Raw genomic sequence first — 19,494 nt, 5'->3', positions numbered from 1 at the left:
ACCTATTCTCTGTTCTTTGGTGTTCAAACCCAGGTACCACTAAGCAGATGTGGGCCCTACAGTAAGGCTTCTTCTGCTCCATCAGGGGGGAATGAAAATACCAATAACAGCCTCTTTATAGTTTTTGAGAGCACCAAGTGAGACAGTGCCCGTGGGAAGCACGTGATGAAAGTGTCATTGCCATGAAAAAGAGCTAGTGGCAATGGAGGAGGAGGAGTATATAATTCCATGAGTTTTTAGGCACTGGAGGTGATGTACACCCTTGGGTTGGTGGAGAAATCAGGGAAGCTGGTCTTCTCCATAAGCTTATGTAATACATAAAATCACAAATAATGTGAGTGTGTTTGTATAATTACCACTTTGTAATTGTAAACAGGTACTCAGTTCCTTGTTTTGGTGTCAGTTAATATTTTTCTCTGGTTACCATGGCCATGATTCCTTTATCAGTGGCTTTCTCTCCCCTCACTAGCAACTCAGGAATGTGCATTTAGGATTCAAGTTCCTAAACAGAGGCCCTGAGAGAAGATGCTCTGAAGATCACGCTTAGGCAGGAGAGTGAACCCCACCCAGTATCTTGACACTCAGGTCCTGCTACTTTCTTTTTATCTAAAAGAGATGTTTTTTACTACTTCAGCGTTTCTCATTCCTAGTTTATACGAAAACAAGACTGTTGGACCCAGTTTTGCCCTCCTGGGTAACCAGAGATCAGAAGAATTCTTAGTTCCTATCTTTGTTCCTGAATTGTCTGTGTCAATGAAACTGATGTCCAACTCCTTGCCCCTACTCCCTCTGCTGTTCATCTCAGAGCCCAGAGCCCAGACCCTAGAGCCCAGAGTCCTTTATCCAGCACTGTCAGGGCTGCAGTGAGCTCTGTGCCCACAGGAGACAGGAGGGAGTGAGAGAGAGCAGTCACAGCTCCCCAGGAGCCCCCTGGGGACTAACAGTCACCTGCCTGTCCCCTGGAGCTCACATTTCCCAAACTGGAGACAGACATGGGATGTGCCCAAATCCTCAGTGGAGGCAGCTGCCCCTTGGAAACCACACTCATGCCCCTGTTCAACCTTGTTGGAGACACTGAGAGTACAGAGGAGAGTTGAAGACTTTGCCTCTGCTGTGCACCTTGGTCTCAGATCTCCACCAGGAGTGCTTTACAGCAGGAGGAGGGCAGAGTGTCTCCATCCCGGTGCTGTGCTGTCTTTGGTTACTGCAGACTGCCCCACAAGTCCCAGGCTTGGGAACTGTGCCTGCAGGGAGTTTGAAAGTGACCTCCTTGCTCCATTCAACCCATTGCACTTGTCCTGTTGTCCACTGAATGCCAGCCACCACCACCACTAAGTCCTGCATCTGGACCTGAGCAGAAGAATGGGACCTGGCGCTGGTGAGTCCCCTTGGTCTCTGCCATGTCCCTTTCACTGCCTTCATAGCACTTGTCATACTGTGCCATTTTAAACTTATTTTCTGTTTGTTTTCCCAGCTTGGCTGTGTGGCCTGGGACTAGTTTGTTCACCACTCTGTTCCTTGAACACCAAGAGTATTTGGCACAGTCAATCATATTTTTCTGAATGAATGAATGAACAAATGAATGAATGATTCAGTTGCCTGTGTTCTCTTGCTCACTGTGTTAGTGCTCACTATTGTGAGTGTAACGATAGATTTCATCATAACAGGACTCTACTCCCTGCATTAGTCTCATCTTGCCTTCCCTCTGGGAACAAGTTAGGGGTCTTCTGTCCAACCCCACCCTTTCTGCTCCTTCCTCAGAGGCCTGAGCTCAGGGAACGCTAGCCCCTTGTTCCTTCCTGATGTGTCTCTGACCTCTTCTTGAGCCTTCATAGACCCTTGGCCACATAGTATCATTCTTTGTCTCTTATTTTGCTGCCAGCTTGTTTGCTCACCCTAATGTGCTGTTTATCTATGTCCTTTGCCTTTCACCTGCTCCCTGCAAACGCCTGTGAACTGTAAGGGGATATTCAGGTGTTTTTTTCTGTTCACTTTGTCCCATTTCCTACCCACCCTTTCCTTCACTTGAGAAGCTCGGCATGTCCCAGGACACTGATAATCAAAATCACTACTACAAGCAACCATGGTAATGGGACTGCTTCTCTCTCTGCATTCTCAATTATTAAAAAAAGAAGTCATTTTCCAGGGTGGGAAATTTGAATCAAAAGTCAAAAAGCATGGGATTAATTCAGCCAGGAGACTTGAGAGGGTTGATGTGGAGAGAAAAAGATGCATAACAAGCAGGAAGCTTTTAACTGGGTTCTAAGTCTCTCAAGGATTATTAACACGCAGAGAGAAGATGATTACATCTGCTACTTGACATTTTAACAGAGATCTGACCTGCCAGATGTCCAGCATGAAGGATTTGGATAGAGATGGGCAGGATCTCTTACCAGTAAGGACCTTTACTAGGAGTGAGGGAGGGAAGCTGAGGACACACAGAGGAGCCTAGACTGTCAGGTGCACATAATGTGTGACCCAGTCCAAAACATGCACTAAATGGCCAGCCAGAGCCCTGGCCAGTCTGCCTTGTTATAGGTAAGGCTGCGCTGGGCCTATTTCATGGGGCACTGCATCGTCTCTGATTGGAGAAGTTGACTTTGCTTCATGTTCTATACCAGGGACTATCACAGAGGCTGCACTGAGCAAATCTCATCTGTAGAAGACCCTGATACAGAAGAAAGTCTTTTCTGCATTGAAGTTAAACTTTATTGATGTTAATTTTGCGTGTATTCACCAATCAGTTTTGTAAAATAAAATCTTCGGGTGTAAATTTATCCAACAAGTAAAGCAGGTCCTAAAACCTGTTCCAGGCAATCTGTCCTGAGCTGTGGGCTCCAGATCGCTGAGTTGGAGTTTGGGGAGCAGTGGCTCAGGGTCTTGAAGCAACATGAAGGGATAGGCATGCTTTATGGACAAGGAGGGAGCACTAGTCACCAACGCTGAGAGGGGAGGCAAGATCTTCATCAGAAAGAGAAAAGCCTGAGGGTGAAAAGTACAGCAGACTGGAGAGAGGTTGGTAGGAGGAAGCCAAGCGGGGCTGGGTTGAGGGTGTGAGAGTGGGGGTTGTGGTGGGGGCCGGCTTGGAAAGGATGTTAGCTAGTCTAGCATGGGGTGGAGCAAAGCCTGCTGCACTGAACAGAATACTCCTGACTTCAAGGTCGTCCCTGAATTAGCACTCTCATGTCTGATTCCAGGACTCCAAATGATGTTGATCGCAGAACCTCTGGATGTGATGTCGTGGAAACCTGTAGGGTAAGAAAGATGCTCTCTGGGTGGCAGTGATCCTGAATAAAACAAAAGAGACCCATGGGTTGAATTCCTCATTCTTGGTCAAAGATTTATAACACCCGCAGAATGTGATACATGTCAGTAGGAGGCTGAGGTCACAGGCAGGGAGTGGAGAAGCATCAGTCTTCCGGGCCTGGTATCTTAGATTCCTTGGGAGAGATGGGGCACTGGGGGCTGGGCCTCTAACTGCAGGCACATTCGGGGCCCAGGTTGGATGCTTTCTGCCAGGAAAGGACATACTCCTTATTGATGGACAATAGCTAATTATGGGAATTTCCTCTTTCATACATTCCTTAACTTACCACTTACTAAATCCTTTCTCTATTTGCAGTCCTGTGTGGTCGGCTTTGAGTCCGGTGTCCAGAGATTGATATGGCACAGTGTTTGAAAATATAGAAGATGCCACACATTTGGCATTTGATTGCTGTAAACAAATAGGTGTTGCATTTAGAAAACCTGGGTTCAAATCCCAGCTGTATAGTTATTATCTATATGACGCAGGGCTGAGATCTTTAAACATCCCAAGCCTCAGTTTTTAACCACCTGTGATATGTAGATGCCGACTATCACAGCCTTGTTGGGGTGTAGGAATCAGTGCGTGGTGGGCACTCAGTGAGTGAGGTGGACCCACTCACTGCCCCTTATCCACATTTCTGTAATCAAGCTCCTTTACAACTGAGTTTTCTTTTCTGATTTTGTGTCAGACTAACTAGGCAGCTAAACCTGATCTGAGCTTATTTTATAGCCTTTATTTAATTTAGTGTGAGTATTCATGTATGTTGCTGCAGAAATAGTATTCTATTTGATTACAGGGTTCTGTCCTGACCCTTCTGGGATTAGATTCTGAAACACCCCTGGTCTCATCTTACCTTTCTGAAAAGAAGTTGTCAGGCCATGAGTGCCCCATTGTTTTCTGGGAAAGCCCACAGTGCACACATACAAATAATCATAAAAGAAAACATGAGTTTCCATTTGGAAAAACTTTTCTTCACAGGACTAGGAATGAAAACCCAATAAATGTACTCATTGACTTGTTTCACTGAAATTTATTAAATCCTAACGCTGTAAGACACATTGCTCAGTATTGTGAGGGCTATAAAGATGAAAAGAGAGCCCTGCCACTGACAAACAAGGAATCTAGCGTTTGGGAAAAGGCTGGCACAAGAATAATTACAATGCAAGGCAGACATGCTAACTTCCCCAATTTACATCTGAATAAAGGATGAAGTTTTATAAAAGACACATTTGAGATAGTCCCTGAAGGGTGGGTAAGAATTCACTAGGTAGCCCTAACCAGTTTGGCTCAGTGGATAGAGCACCGGCCTGCGGACTGAAGGGTCCCAGGTTCGATTCTGGTCAAGGGCGTGTACCTTGGTTGCGGGTACATCCCCAGTAGCAGGTGTGCAGGAGGCAGCTGATGGATGTTTCTCTCTCATCGATGTTTCTAACTCTCTATCCCTCTCCCTTCCTCTCTGTAAAAAAAAAAAATCAATAAAATATATTTAAAAAAAACACACAAACAAACAAACAAAAAAAGAATTCACCAGGCAAAAATGGCAAGACAGGGTATTCCAAGCATAGAGAATAGTTAGGAAAAGGGCATGAAAGCAGGGTGGAATTAACATTTGGAGAACAGTAAGTGGTCCAAGTTGGGGGTAGCACAAAGTATGTGGCAAGAAGGAAGTAAGAGAAAGGCTGGAGAGGTAGGTGGGCAGAGCTGAGGAAGCTGGGGTTGCCAGGGGAACTTTGTGCTTGATTTAGCAGACATGGGAAGGAATAGATGTGGTTGTTGTTTAAAAAAATATTTTTTGATCATGAAATAATATATATTCAAATGAAAAGAATTTGGCAAACAAACAAGATAGATACTGTAGCTATAGATGTACATTTAAATACTTATAATCCACACCTGGGATAGCCATTTTAAAATGTATTTTTCTAGTCTTTTTCTGTATGAAGGTAAATGGCTAGCTAATTTGATTAGTTGATTTTAAGAGTAATGTATACATAAAATCACATTGCCTCAGGCTATTAAAAAACAGCCTATGGACATAATACTTTACAAAAATACTGTAAATATAACAGCAGTATATGTGTAGGTTGGATATGGTGAAATTGATCAATAGGATAGCCAATAAGAATGTTGCAACGATTAAAGGAAACAAATCCTTGAACTTGGGCTATAGTAAAAGAAAGGGGGACTGGATAAAAAAATATTTCTAAGAATGGCAATTCAAGTAATTTAGAAGAGAGACGGGGGAAATCAGAATATCTTCCAGGTTTCAAACCTGGATGACTTGGGGTTTGGGGAGCCAGAAAAGTGATATTGACTTGGGGTAAGGGAGGATTATGTGTGTATTTTTACACGTGTAGAGGTCACCAGGCAGTTAGAGACATGGGCTGAGAACAAGCATGCAGACTTCAGATTAATTTACATTTTCAAGCTTGCTTTGGTTAAGGGAGATGGTGAGATTTCAGAAGAAAAGAATAGAGAGATAAAAGAAGAATGAGAAGAAAGATATGGGGACATCCATACTTAGAAAGACGAAGAACCAAACAGGGACAAGTCAGAATTGTTGGAGAACTCAGAGTGGACAGTCCTTATAGTAAGGGGGGAAACAGTTTCAAAAATGGGTTATTCATAGCCTGAAGTGTCACGAGAAGTCAAAGAGGATGAGGATTGAGCACAGAAAAGAAGTAATGTATAAGTTACTTAGCACAGTTCTGGCACACGGAAAAAACTCAGTTATTAACAGGTATTATTATGATTAAAATATTATTAAATATAGAAGTTAGGAAGAGTTTATCAGAACCACCAAATGTCCTACACAGAGTTGGAACTTAACAAATGTATTGCATGAAATAATGAATGATAGAATATAATAGAGGAAAGTTTAGGAATGGTGCTAATGTGGAGGTGCTAACTCCTAGACCTGCTTATCAGAAACAGGTATAAGAAATTAGACACCACTATTGTCCTTGCCCTTTGGGAACTTCTGCCCTTTGGGAATGTCTTCTGGACACTGAGATTAACCATGCTTATAGGCTAGCATTCTTGGGGAGCTGGGGCAGCCATCAGGGCACAAGGTCAAGAGAGAGGCTGATGGCAATTTCCCACTAAGATTTCCTGGCTTTTCACAGGTGGAATAGAGAACTGGTATCAAGTGCAATGGGAAACTTCAGCGTTGTCAGAGAATTTGTACTCCTGGGATTTTCTCATCTCCATGAATTCCAGATCCTCTTGTTTGCTTTCATCCTATTGATATACGTGCTGACATTACTGGGGAACCTGACCATTATCAGCCTCACCTGCCTTGACTCCCGCCTCCACTCACCCATGTACTTCTTCCTCTGCAACTTCTCCTTCATGGAGGTGCTGGTCACCTCCACTGTGGTTCCTAGGATGCTGGCAGACCTGCTGTCCACTCATAAGACCATGTCCCTGGCTGAATGCCTGAGCCAGTCTTTCTTTTACTTCTCCTTGGGCTCCACCAACTTCCTGATCCTCACAGTCATGGCCTTTGATCGCTACGTGGCCATCTGCCGCCCTCTGCACTACCCAACCATCATGAACAGTTCAGTCTGTGTGAAGCTGGTGGTGCTCTGTTGGGTGGTTGGGTTCCTCTCCATCGTCTCCCCCACCCTGCAGAAAACACGGCTCTGGTTCTGTGGCCCTAATGTCATCGACCACTACTTCTGTGACTCTGCTCCACTTCTCAAGCTGTCCTGCTCTGACACTCGCCACATCGAGTTCATGGACTTCTTTCTGTCCTTGCTCTTTGTGCTGGCCACCATGCTGCTTATCGTGGTCTCCTATGTCCTCATTGTGGCAGCAGTCCTGCACATCCCCTCATCCTCTGGGCGCCGTAAGGCCTTCTCCACCTGTGCCTCCCACCTCACTGTGGTGGTTCTGGGCTATGGCAGTGCCATCTTTATCTATGTGAGGCCAGGCAAGGGCCACTCCACACACCTCAACAAGGTTGTGGCCCTGGTGACTGCAGTGGTGACTCCTTTCCTCAATCCCTTCATCTTCACTTTCCGAAATGAGAAGGTCAAGGAGGTCATTGGAGATATGACCAAAAGGATCCTCTTCAGAGACCCAGCAGCCCACAGATAAGAAGACCAGAAGGCACCTGTTCAGTCATAGGTATAAGGACCTTCCACTGTAAGTGGACATCTAAGTGCTTGGGCTGGAGCTCCTTGACCTCCTTTTTCTTAGTCTCTCCTGTCCCCCACCCCCGAAGTCTCTGCTCACTCACTAAAGAGAGTGAATGAGCTCGCATCATTTGAATGTCTCAAAGACAAGGGTCTGTGAGCCTGAGATGGTTAAGGAATGGATGAATTTGAGGGAGCTGTGGAGTGGAAACACTGCAATAATGTCAACTAAAAGAGATAATCCAAATAAAGCTCTTAGTCCAGGGTTTGGTCATAGTAAGAGCTTAGTAAATGTGGCTATTATTATAAAATGTGCTCTTAAAAATCTCTCTTCCCCAGTCCAGCTCTATAGTTTATTTACATTCATTTAAATTTCTTTGTGTGCAACTTTTTTTCGGGTGTGTGTGTTTCTTTCTCAGGAACTGACTTCAGAGTCTAGGATGGGTTTCTGAAAGTGGGAGTTTCTCTAAGAAAAGTAGAGAGGACTGGTACCCCCCAAACAGAAGAAACTGTGTGCCTCCATTGGGATCCCCTTTTCTAGGATTGCATCTGGGGTTGAAGCATCACTCACTCCCAAGCTGCCTGCCCACTTCCCCATCTCGGCCCCTCAAAACTTCTTGCCTTTAAACAGAAGTGACTCTCTGAGGGTCACTTTCCAAGGCCCCTTACACAGAAAGTTGAAGTCCCAAGGCCTAGCCTTTCTCCTTCTCATGTACTTGAGAAAGAAGGGAAGCTGAATCATTGCCCCAGACTGGCTGCCTTCCCCTTTACATGAACTAGTTTCTTCTCCCACAGGTCCTTAGGTCCATGTCCCAAGGAAGGCCCTCTGAGGTTACGTTTCCTGGAAGCAGACTGGCCAGGAAATTACCAGGGGCCCTGGGTAGTAAAGCAGAGACCATAGAAGCCAGATGAGAAGGAAGAAATGAGCACGATTGGTGGTGTGTGTAATGGGGTGGAGGAAGGATGAGGGAAGACGTTCCTGGAAAATCTGGGTGTGGTTGGGAAGTCATGGGAAGATAATGGGAGCAGGGACAAGTCTGGTGTATGATTTCTTATATCACATTGAACCTGGACGGCTGGGATTAGCAAAACAAGACAAAGAGTAGATGCCAGCTTCCACTTACTTCTGAAGCTAGTTCTGTTCCCAGGGTATTGAGAGGAGAGGTCCTGGTCCTAATATACAGTGTGGTGGCCACAGGTCACAGTATGGGGCCACCCCACAGAGCCACGACTTTGAATAAAGGAGGTGATGGGAGGGGAATAATGGCCCAGGGTACACAGCCTAGAGGCCTGAGTATCTTTTTATTACCAGGTAGCTTGATCTCCAATTAAAAATACCTTCAAAACAAAACAAACAAAAACCAACCCCCCCCCCAAAAAAAAACCTACCACAGGACAAGTTTCATTTGTGGGCCTCTCCGAAAGTGGGCAGGTACTTTTGATTCTGCAGTAAAGGCCAGCAGGGAAAACAGTTTTTCATCCTGAGAACTTTCTCTCCTCCACCTCCCAAGGGACTAATTACTTACCCTCCTTACAAACTTTGTGAAAAAAAAACTGAAGAACTAAATGGAAAGCAATTATCTCTTTCTTATATGCAAACACTTTCTTTCCCTTCTCCCCCTAAAATAATCAGCACACAAATCCACTCAGATTTTCCCCCTGAGAGGCTCCCTCCTGCTACTCTCATCTCCGCACACATTCCCTTCTTAAAAAATTAAAAATAATCAACTGCCTACAGCAGCCTATTGCCTGTTTTTCATAGTGTTCTCTCTCGAGTGGAATATCTGACTGGTCAGCTGGGGGAAGGTATAGCTTGCCTTGGGCTTCCATAGTCATCAACTCATCACAACAGCATTATACAGGGACACATTCTCAACAAACTTGCCTGTGGTCTCTTGCTATTCAAAGTGTGATCCTTGGAACAACACTGGCATTTCCTGAGAACTTGTTAGACACACAGACTCTCAGGCCCACCCCAAACCTACCGAATTAGAGTCTGCATTTTAGAAGGGCCCCTGGGTGATTCACCTGCATCAATATTTGAGGACCACTGATTCAGAAAATGTGCTGGTGGAACTTGCGGTCAGGAAATTGTGTAAGAGAGTCCTTGTCTTAGTCTCAATGACACCAAGGGCACCGGAAAAGGGAATCTGAGGATGTATTTGCCAACAAATGAAGAAAACTACATATCCCCTTACAAAATATTCAGCCACCATTCCTTAATGACTTCTCTCCCAGGTCTTAATTCTGGAAACAGGGACCCATGATTTTCATCCTAGTCTGACTTTACACTGCTTGAGAGTATTTGGCCAATGGCTCAGCCTCTGAGTTGCTGTTAGAATCTTGTGTGGACATGACCTAGAGATGTTTTGGGTCCATACATTCATCTCGATGTGACAAGGAGCCTCAGTGTCAAACAGGACTCCTGGGTAGACATAACCCAGAAAATTATTTTAACATACTTTCCACCTCACTGGAAGGAACCTTGGAATTCCAGTTCTAAGTCAAAGTGGCTGTAACTAAGTCTCCCCAGGAATCTTGCAATTCCATGAGGCTAAGTCATTGACTTATGGAATTGCAGGGCTGTATGTGGGTCATACAGGTGCATCTCCTCAGATCAGGCATCCCCACTACAATACACTTCTCAGGTTGGCACAGAGGCCCTGCTTGAACTAAGTCTAGAGATGAAGCACTCACAACTGTGAGGCAGGCCACTTCTTTGCTGCACAGTTCTAACTTTTAAGATGAAACCCTTATGTCCAGCCTCAGTGTGACTCACACTAACATTCACCCACTGTCCAAGTTCTGTAATTTTGAGTTACACAGGCAGACTAGAAAATAAATGAAGAAAGCTACATATCCCCTTACAAAATATTCAGATTTATAGGTGAGATGTGGCCATTGAACAATTTCTAGACCTCTCATCATCCACAGTGCTTCCTCTAGTCCAGTGATTCTCAAACTTCTGGCCCTTTAAATATAGTTCCTCATGTTGTGACCCAACCATAAAATTATTTTTGTTGCTACTTCATAACTGTAATGTTGCTACTGTTATGAATCGTAAGGTAAATATCTGATATGCAGGATGGTCTTAGGTGACCCCTGTGAAAGGGTCGTTCGACCACCAAAGGGGTCGCGACCCACAGGTTGAGAACTGCTGCTTTAAACAATAAAGAATTAAAGAAAAAATCAATGGGGAAAATATTCTTGGGTGAAGATTAGCAATAAATAAATAAATAAATAAATAAATAAATAATTTTATAGTGGCAGAAGTAAGAGAAGTTACCAACTGGGGGGAGTGGCTGCAGGCCTATTGGGGTGGGGCTGGCTGATCGGGGGCAGGTCTAGTGGAGGGAAGGTAGGGGGCATTTGGCTGGCCAGCCCTGCTCTTGATCAGGGTGGGAGAGTCTGATCAGGGGCAGGCTGGCAGGGGGGAGGGGCCAAGAGGTTGGCCGACTAGCCCCACCCCCTGATCGGGCCAGTTTGCTGGCCACAGTGGGCATCATATCAACCGGTTGTTATGGTCATTATGGCCAGTATGGTCGCAGGCTTTATATATATATATGGGACTAGAGGCCCTGTGCACGAATTCATGCATGGGTGGGGTCCTGCCAGCCCGGCTCCAATTGGGGCAGATTGGGACTGGGCCTGTTGGGAGGAGGTGATGGCAGGAGGTTGGCCAGCTGGCCTGCCTTGATTGGGGCCCGATCAGGGCCGGGCTGGCTGGGGCAAGGGGCTGTAAATGATTGGCTGACGGGTCCTGCCCCCGATTGGGGTTGGGTGGGCCTCTTGGTGGCTAGTGGCCTGGGGGAGGGGCCATGGGTGATTGGCCAGCTGGCCCTGCCCCCTATTGGGGGGGGGGGGAGGGTGATCAGGGGCTGGGCAGGACAGGCGGAGGGGTTGCAGGCCTATCATGGTGGGGCAGGCCGATCGGGGGTGGAGCCGGCTGATCAGGGGCAGGGCTGGCTGGGGGGAAGGACGAGGGGGGGTTGGGGGATATTTGGCCAGCCAGCCCCACCCTTGATTGGGGTGGAAGAGTCCAATCAAGGGTGGGCGGCTGGGGGGAGGGGCTGTGGGAGCTTGGTCGGCCAGCCCCACCCCCTGATCAGGCCAGTTCACTGGCCACAGTGGGTGTGATAGGGACCGGTTGTTGATCATTATGGTTGTCACGGTTGCTGACTTTTTATATATATATAGGTAGTGTAAATACTGTACAATAGTGTGCTGCTGAGCATGTCTTCCCAACTCTAAATTCAGGGGTACCATGTTGGTAGTTTGACATGATTGCAGTATTAAAGCCATCAACATTGGCAAATGTTGGAAGTCAGCCAATAATACAACTGGATAGCTGGTAGGTAAACATTTACCAACAGACCACTGGATTACAACCACCTTTCTTCAGTATTTGTTAACTATTATTGCAAGGATTATACTTATATTGGGAAATTTAAAGCCTAAAGAATTGCTAAACTTTGTTTTGTTTTGCTTAATCCCTTCATCTTTTTCCTATATAATTTTAATCAATGTTGCCCCAATAAATTCAATAAAAACTAAAAAACAAACAGCGAAAAAGGAGAAGTGGTGGACTAAATTGATATCAGCAACAGTGAAATTTTCTACCTTAGCTTTTGAGGGGTTTTACACTTCATCAAACTTCTGCATGCAGGGTCACTACAGGACCCAGACCTGACTTTGTTTTGAAAAATGATTTGAGCCCTAGCCAGTTTGACTCAGTGGATAGAGCATTGGCCTGTGGACTGAAGAGTACTGGATTTGATTCTGGTCAAGGGCACATGCCGGGGTTGCAGACTTGATCCCTAGTAGGGAACATGCAGAAGGTAGCTGGTCAATGATTCTCTCTCATCATTGATGTTTTTATCTCTCGTTATCCATTCCTCTCTGAAATCAATAAAAATATATTTAAAAAATGACTTGATTCTTTTATCTTCCCCCATCAAAACTTTCATACCCTATTTGTTTGTCCTCCCACCTGTAAGTAATAAATCTACTTTTTGGATTCCCACCAAGATTTACATGTGTGACAATGGGTTCTTGTGTTAGCCATTCAAAACCCTGCCCTTTTAATGATTGCTTACTAGAGCACTGCATCTCTGATGCTGGAATGCCAGACAAATGGAGGGTGTGTGGGGAAGGTGGGAAGACATGAAATCCCACCACTGGTTTTACCTATATTTAAATTAGTTCTGGGTGTTACAAACAATCTTGTCTTAGGCTCCAGCAATTATATTACCATGAAAGCTACTTCTGGGGAAAACTGTTGCCTTTTGTATAATCACCTAATATCAAATCACCTTATGTAAACTAACAATAAGATCAATTGTTCTATCTCCTGATAAAAAAGAAAGTGTGAATCTATCATGCAATTAACATCGTTTTTAGACTAAATGAAAATATTTCTCTCATGTATACATGTTATTTGCCAACCTTCATATATTTGTGGATACTATTGTGATAAAATGCAAATCTTTAAAAGTGACACTGAATCTATAGTTGTTTTAGAAATAGTATGTGTTTCTTTCAAGTCAGGGTATAAAACATACAATTACTGTTATGTGGTTACTTGAACTATTGCCATTATCCAATATAATAAAGAGGTAATATGCAAATTGAGCCTCACTCCATCATGCTGTCACAAGATGGCTGTGCCCACAGCGGAGGCAGGGTTCCCGTAATGAGCCATAACGAGTGATCAGTAGGGACCTGAGGCTGTGTGGTGCTAGGTTGCGGTGGGGGACCTGAGGCTGTGCCCCCCGCCTGATGGAGTTTGATGGGGGACCTCAGGCCATGCCCCCTGCCCTGGCATTGGGCCAGGGGACCTGAGAGTGCACCGGGGGACCTGAGGTTGTGCCCCCCACCTGGTGGGGCTTAACAGGGGTGGGGCCAGCTGGGTCTGGGTCTCGCGCAATTTCAAGGTGCACACGGGTAGGCGGGGACTTGACTCTGGGTCCTGTGGCATGCCCCAGACTCTGACAGGAGGAAGATTTTCATATACATTTTACTAATTTTCTTTCATCTCTGACACTTCTGTTATAGAGAAAGGGCAAATAACAATATTAATATATTCCCTCTAATTAATTTCCTTTTAATGTGCACAAATTTTGTGCACCGGGCCACTAATGAGTCTATAAACTGAATGGAATCTTGGTGGATATACACTGATTAAGGGGATAGAAGAGTCTAGTGGCATCAGATCCTGGATATTCCAATGTTTAGTGAATCTAATTTTGATTTAGATAGAGGAAGAATGTCCAAGCATGGAAAGGTGATAAGATTGAAGAATCAGATTCTGTTAGTTTGGCCACTGATTTGACCAACTCTGTTTTCATCTCTATTTCCCCTAAAACTTATCCATTAGTGGTTTAGAAACACTGCTGGGCTGCAACCCAAGAATCAGTATTTGTCTTCTGGGCTCTCATGGCACTTAGTAGAAAAACCCCTTATCACAATGTGTTACAAGTAACTGTACTATTTCCACTCTCACACGGATGGAGAAACCTAAGGTCAAAATCCACATGTCTTTTATATTTTTTTGGTCAGCATTAAAATTTTTTTTTATTGATTACAGAGAGAAAGGGAGTGGGAGAGAGAGATAGAAACATCAATGATGAGAGAAAAATCATTGATCAGATGCTTCCTGTATGCCACCTACTGGGGATCGAGACCACAATCCTGGCATTTGCCCTGACTGGGAATTGAACTGTGATCTCTTGGTTCATAGTTTAACGTTCAACCACTGAGCCACACCAGCTGGGCAACATGTCTTTTATCTTTAATGGCCAGTGCTGAAGAGGAGTGCATTCATGGTGAGTGATCAGTGTCTTTATTTAATTGAATTACTCTGAGGATAAAAGCAAATGGAAAACATATGTCGAAGTGTTTTGTAAAGTGTGAAAAATATACACATACTGTATATTTATAAATATGCACACACATAGCTAAGGTATGTATTATCAGAAGAATTATTTTTAATTTTTTCATCTTTTTTCATTTATTCTACAAATATTTACTGTTTGAGCTGGTGAGTAGTGAATAATTAGAGAAAATAAATCCGTTGGTGCATCAGCAAACACAAGAGTCACTGCTCTGATATGTAATTGGAGGGGACAAGGTTTTCAACCTAAGGTGCACCTCTCTTTTGGATGAGGAGCATCTTAGCAAGAAATAAATGAACTTTTCAGAAAGTCGGAGAAAAGGGCACCTTGATTAGGAAGGTGTTAGCCTTGGGTGACACCAGAGCACATAACGAGAACCAGGGGGCCACTAGGGGAGTCACGTTTCCAAAGCTAGGCACTCTGTATCCACCAAATGAGCCCAAGTTCCCTGCCTTGTTTATTTTTACATAGTAGACTTTTAAAAAGCTTGACATTTGCAATAAATTTGTAGATTTGTTGTCTTAAAGTAAGTGGCACTAGTAGGACTTTCTTGATAAGTGAAGTCTTCATAGTTTACTGCAAAATGTAGTTTGATAAATTAAAGTGTATTTGCAGAAAGAATTTGGCAGAATATTTTAAATTGGGGCTATTTTAGAAAAATCCAGGATAGATGAAAGCTGAGAGAATGCAGTGATTCTGAGAACCAAGTCACTAGAAAATCTAAAGATTTTCAGCTGGGGGAGGAAAGTGTAGTCAATGAACCTGATGTTTAATTCCAAAGGGAATAGGCCAGTGGTTCTCAACCTTCCTAATGCCGCGACCCTTTAATACAGTTCCTCATGTTGTGACCCAACCATAAAATTATTTTCGTTGCTACTTCATAACTGTAATTTTGCTATTGTTGTGAATCGTAATGTAAATATCTGATATGCAGGATGTATTGAGGTGACCCCTGTGAAAGGGTTGTTTGACACCCAAAGGGGCCGTGACCCACAGGTTGAGAACCTCTGGAATAGGCTTTCAGGAATATAACACACACACACACACACACACACTGATCTGGATATCTCTTGATCAGAGAACATGACCTGGCTACTTTGCCTTGAATAGAAAGCCATGTACTTTCTTGTATTGAAAGCCCCACTTCTGGCTCCCCAGACTCTGGGTTACTTTCAAAGTTCTTGCAGCTGCTACTTGGTATGGGGAGCACCCCCATGGTGGTCTATGAGAGTTTTGGTAAAGACAGGGGAACACTGGGTAGTCACTATGGTTGTCATTCAGAGGCACAGAGGGAAAAAGCTAAGGAAACCTGACAGAGTTCTTCCCAACCAGCTGGTCCTCTGCCTCCTCACAGAGTTCCTTCACTAAGCCTGACTGAGTCCCTCAGGCTCATTGTAGTGCCATGTGGAGGCCTTTCAGCCTCTGCATCTTCCTGCAGAGCACGGCCTTGAATGTCTCATTGCGGAGGGTGAGGATAAAGGGGTTCAGAAAGGGAGTGAGGACTGACGTCACCAAGGCTACAGTCTTATTGACTTCCACAGAGTGTGCCTTGTCAGGCCTGACATAAAGGAAGATGGTGCTGCTGTAGCCAATGAAGACCAGGGTGAGGTGGGACCCACATGTAGAGAAAGCCTTCTGGCGGCCACTGGCAGAGGGGACCCGCAGCACAGTGCTCACAATATAGCCATAGGAGAGGAGGGTCACCAGGAAGGAGCTGAGGACAAAGGCCAAGGCCATCACAAAGTCCCAGAATTCCAGCAGGCTGGTGACTGAGCAGGATAGCTGCAGCAGAGGTGCATTGTCACAGAAGAAGTGGTTAATGACGTTGCCATGGCAATAATTGAGATGAGCCCGGGAGAAGACAGTGGGCACCATGGCGAGGAAAGGAGCTGCCCAGGCAGCCCCTGCCAGCCGGACACACACAGGCCAGCTCATCAAAGTGCCATAGCGTAGTGGGTGGCAGATGGCCACAAAGCGGTCAAGGGCCATGTCTGACAGGATGAGGAAGGAGGTGGATCCCAGGGAAAAGTAGAAGTAGAATTGGACCAGGCAGTTCCTGAAGGAAATGACCTTGTGGGGGACCAGCAGGTCTGAGAGCATCCTGGGCACTGCAGTTGTGGTCACCAAGATCTCCAGCAGGGAAAAATTGCCCAGGAAGAAGTACATGGGAGTCCATAGGTGGGTGTCAGCTATGACAGAGACTATGATGATGGTGTTTCCCATGAAGGCAAGAAGATAAAGCACGAGGAAGGGCCCATACAGCAGAACCTGCAGGTCACCAAAACACGAGAAGCTCAAAAGGACAAATTCAGAAGGGTGGCTCAGATTTGCCATGATCCAGAGGCTGGGTCCTGTATGGAAAGGAAACAAGGGACAGATGGAGAGGCAGAGATAGCAATAGGTAGATAGATAGAAAATAGATGATAGATATGTGAGGGGGGGAGAGAGAGAGAGAGAGAGAGAGAGAGAATCATTGACTCCAAAACAAAGATAGAGATAGAGAAAGAGAACAGGGTGAAATAGGCAAGTAGGTGGTCAGTGATAAACAGAATGGCAGAGAGAGAAAGATAAAGATAACGACATGGGAATATGAGAATCAGGGGAGTTAGGGAGTCATAGAAGTAAAAGCATAGGAAGGCATTGATAAGGTGAAAGAAAAACACAGAGGAGCAGATTAATAAAGAAAGACAACACAGCAACAGACATGGACATTTAGGAAGAAGGCAAATGAGAAACAATAGGAAGAGCAAATATGTGAGAGGGAAAAACCAGAAAAAGACAGGGAAGAGGGAACATAGAAAAAAAGAGAATTAGTGTGTCTAGAGTTTGTGTACGATAGGGGTCTGTGTCATGACCCAGAAGCTGTGCACCAACCCCTTTCAAAAGTGTCTCTTCAAGTCTTTCTGGGCTGTCTCTCTGTTGAGGACTGTCACTCATGCAAATTGCTCCAACTAGGATCAAGCAATTAATGGAAAGTCAGAGTTTTGAGTCAATAAATTTCTTTGGGGAGATCTTCTAGTATTATTTGCAAAGATAGAGAGCAGAAAGGACACAGGGGGGTCACAGAGATAAGCCTCAGGACCAGGCAGCTGCTCTGCCAGCAACTGGAAGGTCATCAGCGTTCTGCCCAATGGCGCTGCCTTGCTGCTGCAGTTTCCCCTGTGCCTCCCTGACTCCCCTCACTCTCGCATGGTGGTTGGTGGAGGCATGACCTTGGACTGTGCTTTAATTCTGGTGTAACACTTGCTTGTTGTGGAATATCAGTCTGCTCCTCTCTATGACTTCCCTGTCTGGACCTTTATTTACTCAGCTATAAAATGAAGCTAAAACAGTACTAGCTTCCAGGGCTGCTGCAAAGATTAAACGAGTAACCTACTCAGTACAGTGACAGCACATGCTAGAGGCTCAAGCAGCTCTTGTCATTGTTCTCATTGTTCTTGCTACAGCTGCCAGTGAACTCATATTGCCTTGGCCCATCATCTCTCCCCCTTCTTTGGGGCCAACAAGTGTATGAAATGTGTGTGTGTGTGTGTGTGTGTGTGCGCACGCATGCTAATATTTCCATGGCTTTATGCTGTTCATTGGAATTTTTAGGTCACTGAAAGGATACTTTTTTTAAAAAAAAATATTTTATTGATTTTTTTACAGAGAGGAAGGGAGAGGGATAGAGAGTTAGAAACATCGATGAGAGAGAAACATCGATCAGCTGCCCCCTGCACACCCCCCACCGGGGATGTGCCCACAACCAAGGCACATGCCCCTGACCGAAATCGAACCTGGGACCCTTCAGTCCCCAGGCCGACGCTCTATCCACTGTGCCAAACCGGCTATGGCAGAAAGGATACTTTTTAAAACTGACAATTGTCCAAAAAAATCAGTACTGTGTATAGGTATACTTTAGCCTCCTCTCTGGCCCATAAAGGCTGCACCTGAGACTGTGTCCTGATCACCAGCAATGGCATTCCAATTTAAAGAAGAGGGTTTGGCCCTCCACCAGTTTTATACCCATCTCACTGACAAACCTTAACACTAGGTCTAAAATCTATACCCAGCCCTGATGAAATCCAAGCCCATCCTTATGTCTGTGCTATAGAGCCTGTCCCATATGCAACTCTAAGCCACTTACCTTAGTCGCTAAGCAGTGTCTCCTCTGGAGCCGCTTGCATTAAGAAATCATGTCTAGAGATTCTTGCCTAATGGGTCTACTCTGTGACATGAGCGACATAAAATATGTGGTCCATTGCTGTTGGCAGGGTATTGCAGCTGGCAGGGATGTACTGGTGTTGCAGCTGGCAGGGTTGTACTGAGGCTTCTGCACAGCTGGAACAGTTGGCACTCTGGGTGGGTGACATCTCCAATCCTTATGCTGACATCTTAAATAAAGGCTTACCCTGTGTCACCAAGTCCAGGACCTAGAATGTGAGACAGGAGTCCTTTTTGGAGACCAGAGAGTAAAGATGCTGTTTCTGTCCCTTCTCTTCCAAGCATGAGTGTTCTTGGATCTCCCTATTCACTGTCTCCAGGCCCTTGGTGTCTTGATGAGGTTTAGAGCTGAGCTTATGCTGGATGGGAACTTAGACTCCAGCAGAGTGATCTCCATGGGAATGATGGGAAACCAAGGGGTCCTCGGGGATTATGAGACACTGGTGTTACTGCTTAGGTTAATGAGAAGTTTGTTCTGAGGAAGTAACATTTGAGAAAAATATCTGAATGAAGAAAGGGACAGAGACCTAGATACACGTAAGCAGTTGATGGCTTAGGATTGGTCCCATGGCAGTGCCTGTATCCTAGCCCTTTCCTTCCTCCTAGAATTTCCAAAGTAAAATGAGATAATAAAGGCACAAAGGAATTTTCCAGCAGGACTATGATTATGGAAGCTGAGGTGCATGACCAGGGTTAGTTCCAGAGTTTCCACTCAGAGATTTCTGTCTCCCTTTCATATCCAAGGTTTTGAAATCTGGGAAGGAGGGAATGTAGACCCAGGGCCATAGCAGCTTCTTGTCTGGATTCTCCAGTGTCATCTCTAGAAGTTGGGAATTGAAACAGTTAACTTAGGAGGAGACATCTTCCTTTCGGAGGAAGGGTGACATCTCCACCCCTGATAGACACATTTTGGGAACTGTCCAGACAGAAGGGCTTGTCTCTGGCTCCTTTG

At 45.1% G+C, this 19,494-nt stretch overlaps 2 protein-coding genes across 2 annotated transcripts; one reads left to right on the top strand and one right to left on the bottom strand.

The window, feature by feature from the left end:
* Nucleotides 1-6,460: 6,460 nt before the first annotated feature.
* On the top strand, nucleotides 6,461-7,408 carry LOC139016908 (olfactory receptor 6V1-like). Its single transcript, XM_070425081.1, has one exon. It carries the CDS (start codon nucleotides 6,461-6,463, stop codon nucleotides 7,406-7,408), a length of 948 nt encoding a protein of 315 aa, XP_070281182.1.
* Nucleotides 7,409-15,728: 8,320 nt separating this feature from the next.
* On the bottom strand, nucleotides 15,729-16,673 carry OR6V1 (olfactory receptor family 6 subfamily V member 1). Its single transcript, XM_070423528.1, has one exon. It carries the CDS (start codon nucleotides 16,671-16,673, stop codon nucleotides 15,729-15,731), a length of 945 nt encoding a protein of 314 aa, XP_070279629.1.
* Between the last annotated feature and the right edge of the window lie 2,821 nt (nucleotides 16,674-19,494).

This window comes from Myotis yumanensis, unplaced genomic scaffold (assembly GCF_028538775.1).
Source record: "Myotis yumanensis isolate MYYU_CA2020_CCGP unplaced genomic scaffold, mMyoYum1.0.hap1 SCAF_9, whole genome shotgun sequence".
Classification (NCBI taxonomy): domain Eukaryota; kingdom Metazoa; phylum Chordata; class Mammalia; order Chiroptera; family Vespertilionidae; genus Myotis; species Myotis yumanensis.
This window is presented reverse-complemented; position numbering and strand designations above follow the sequence as displayed.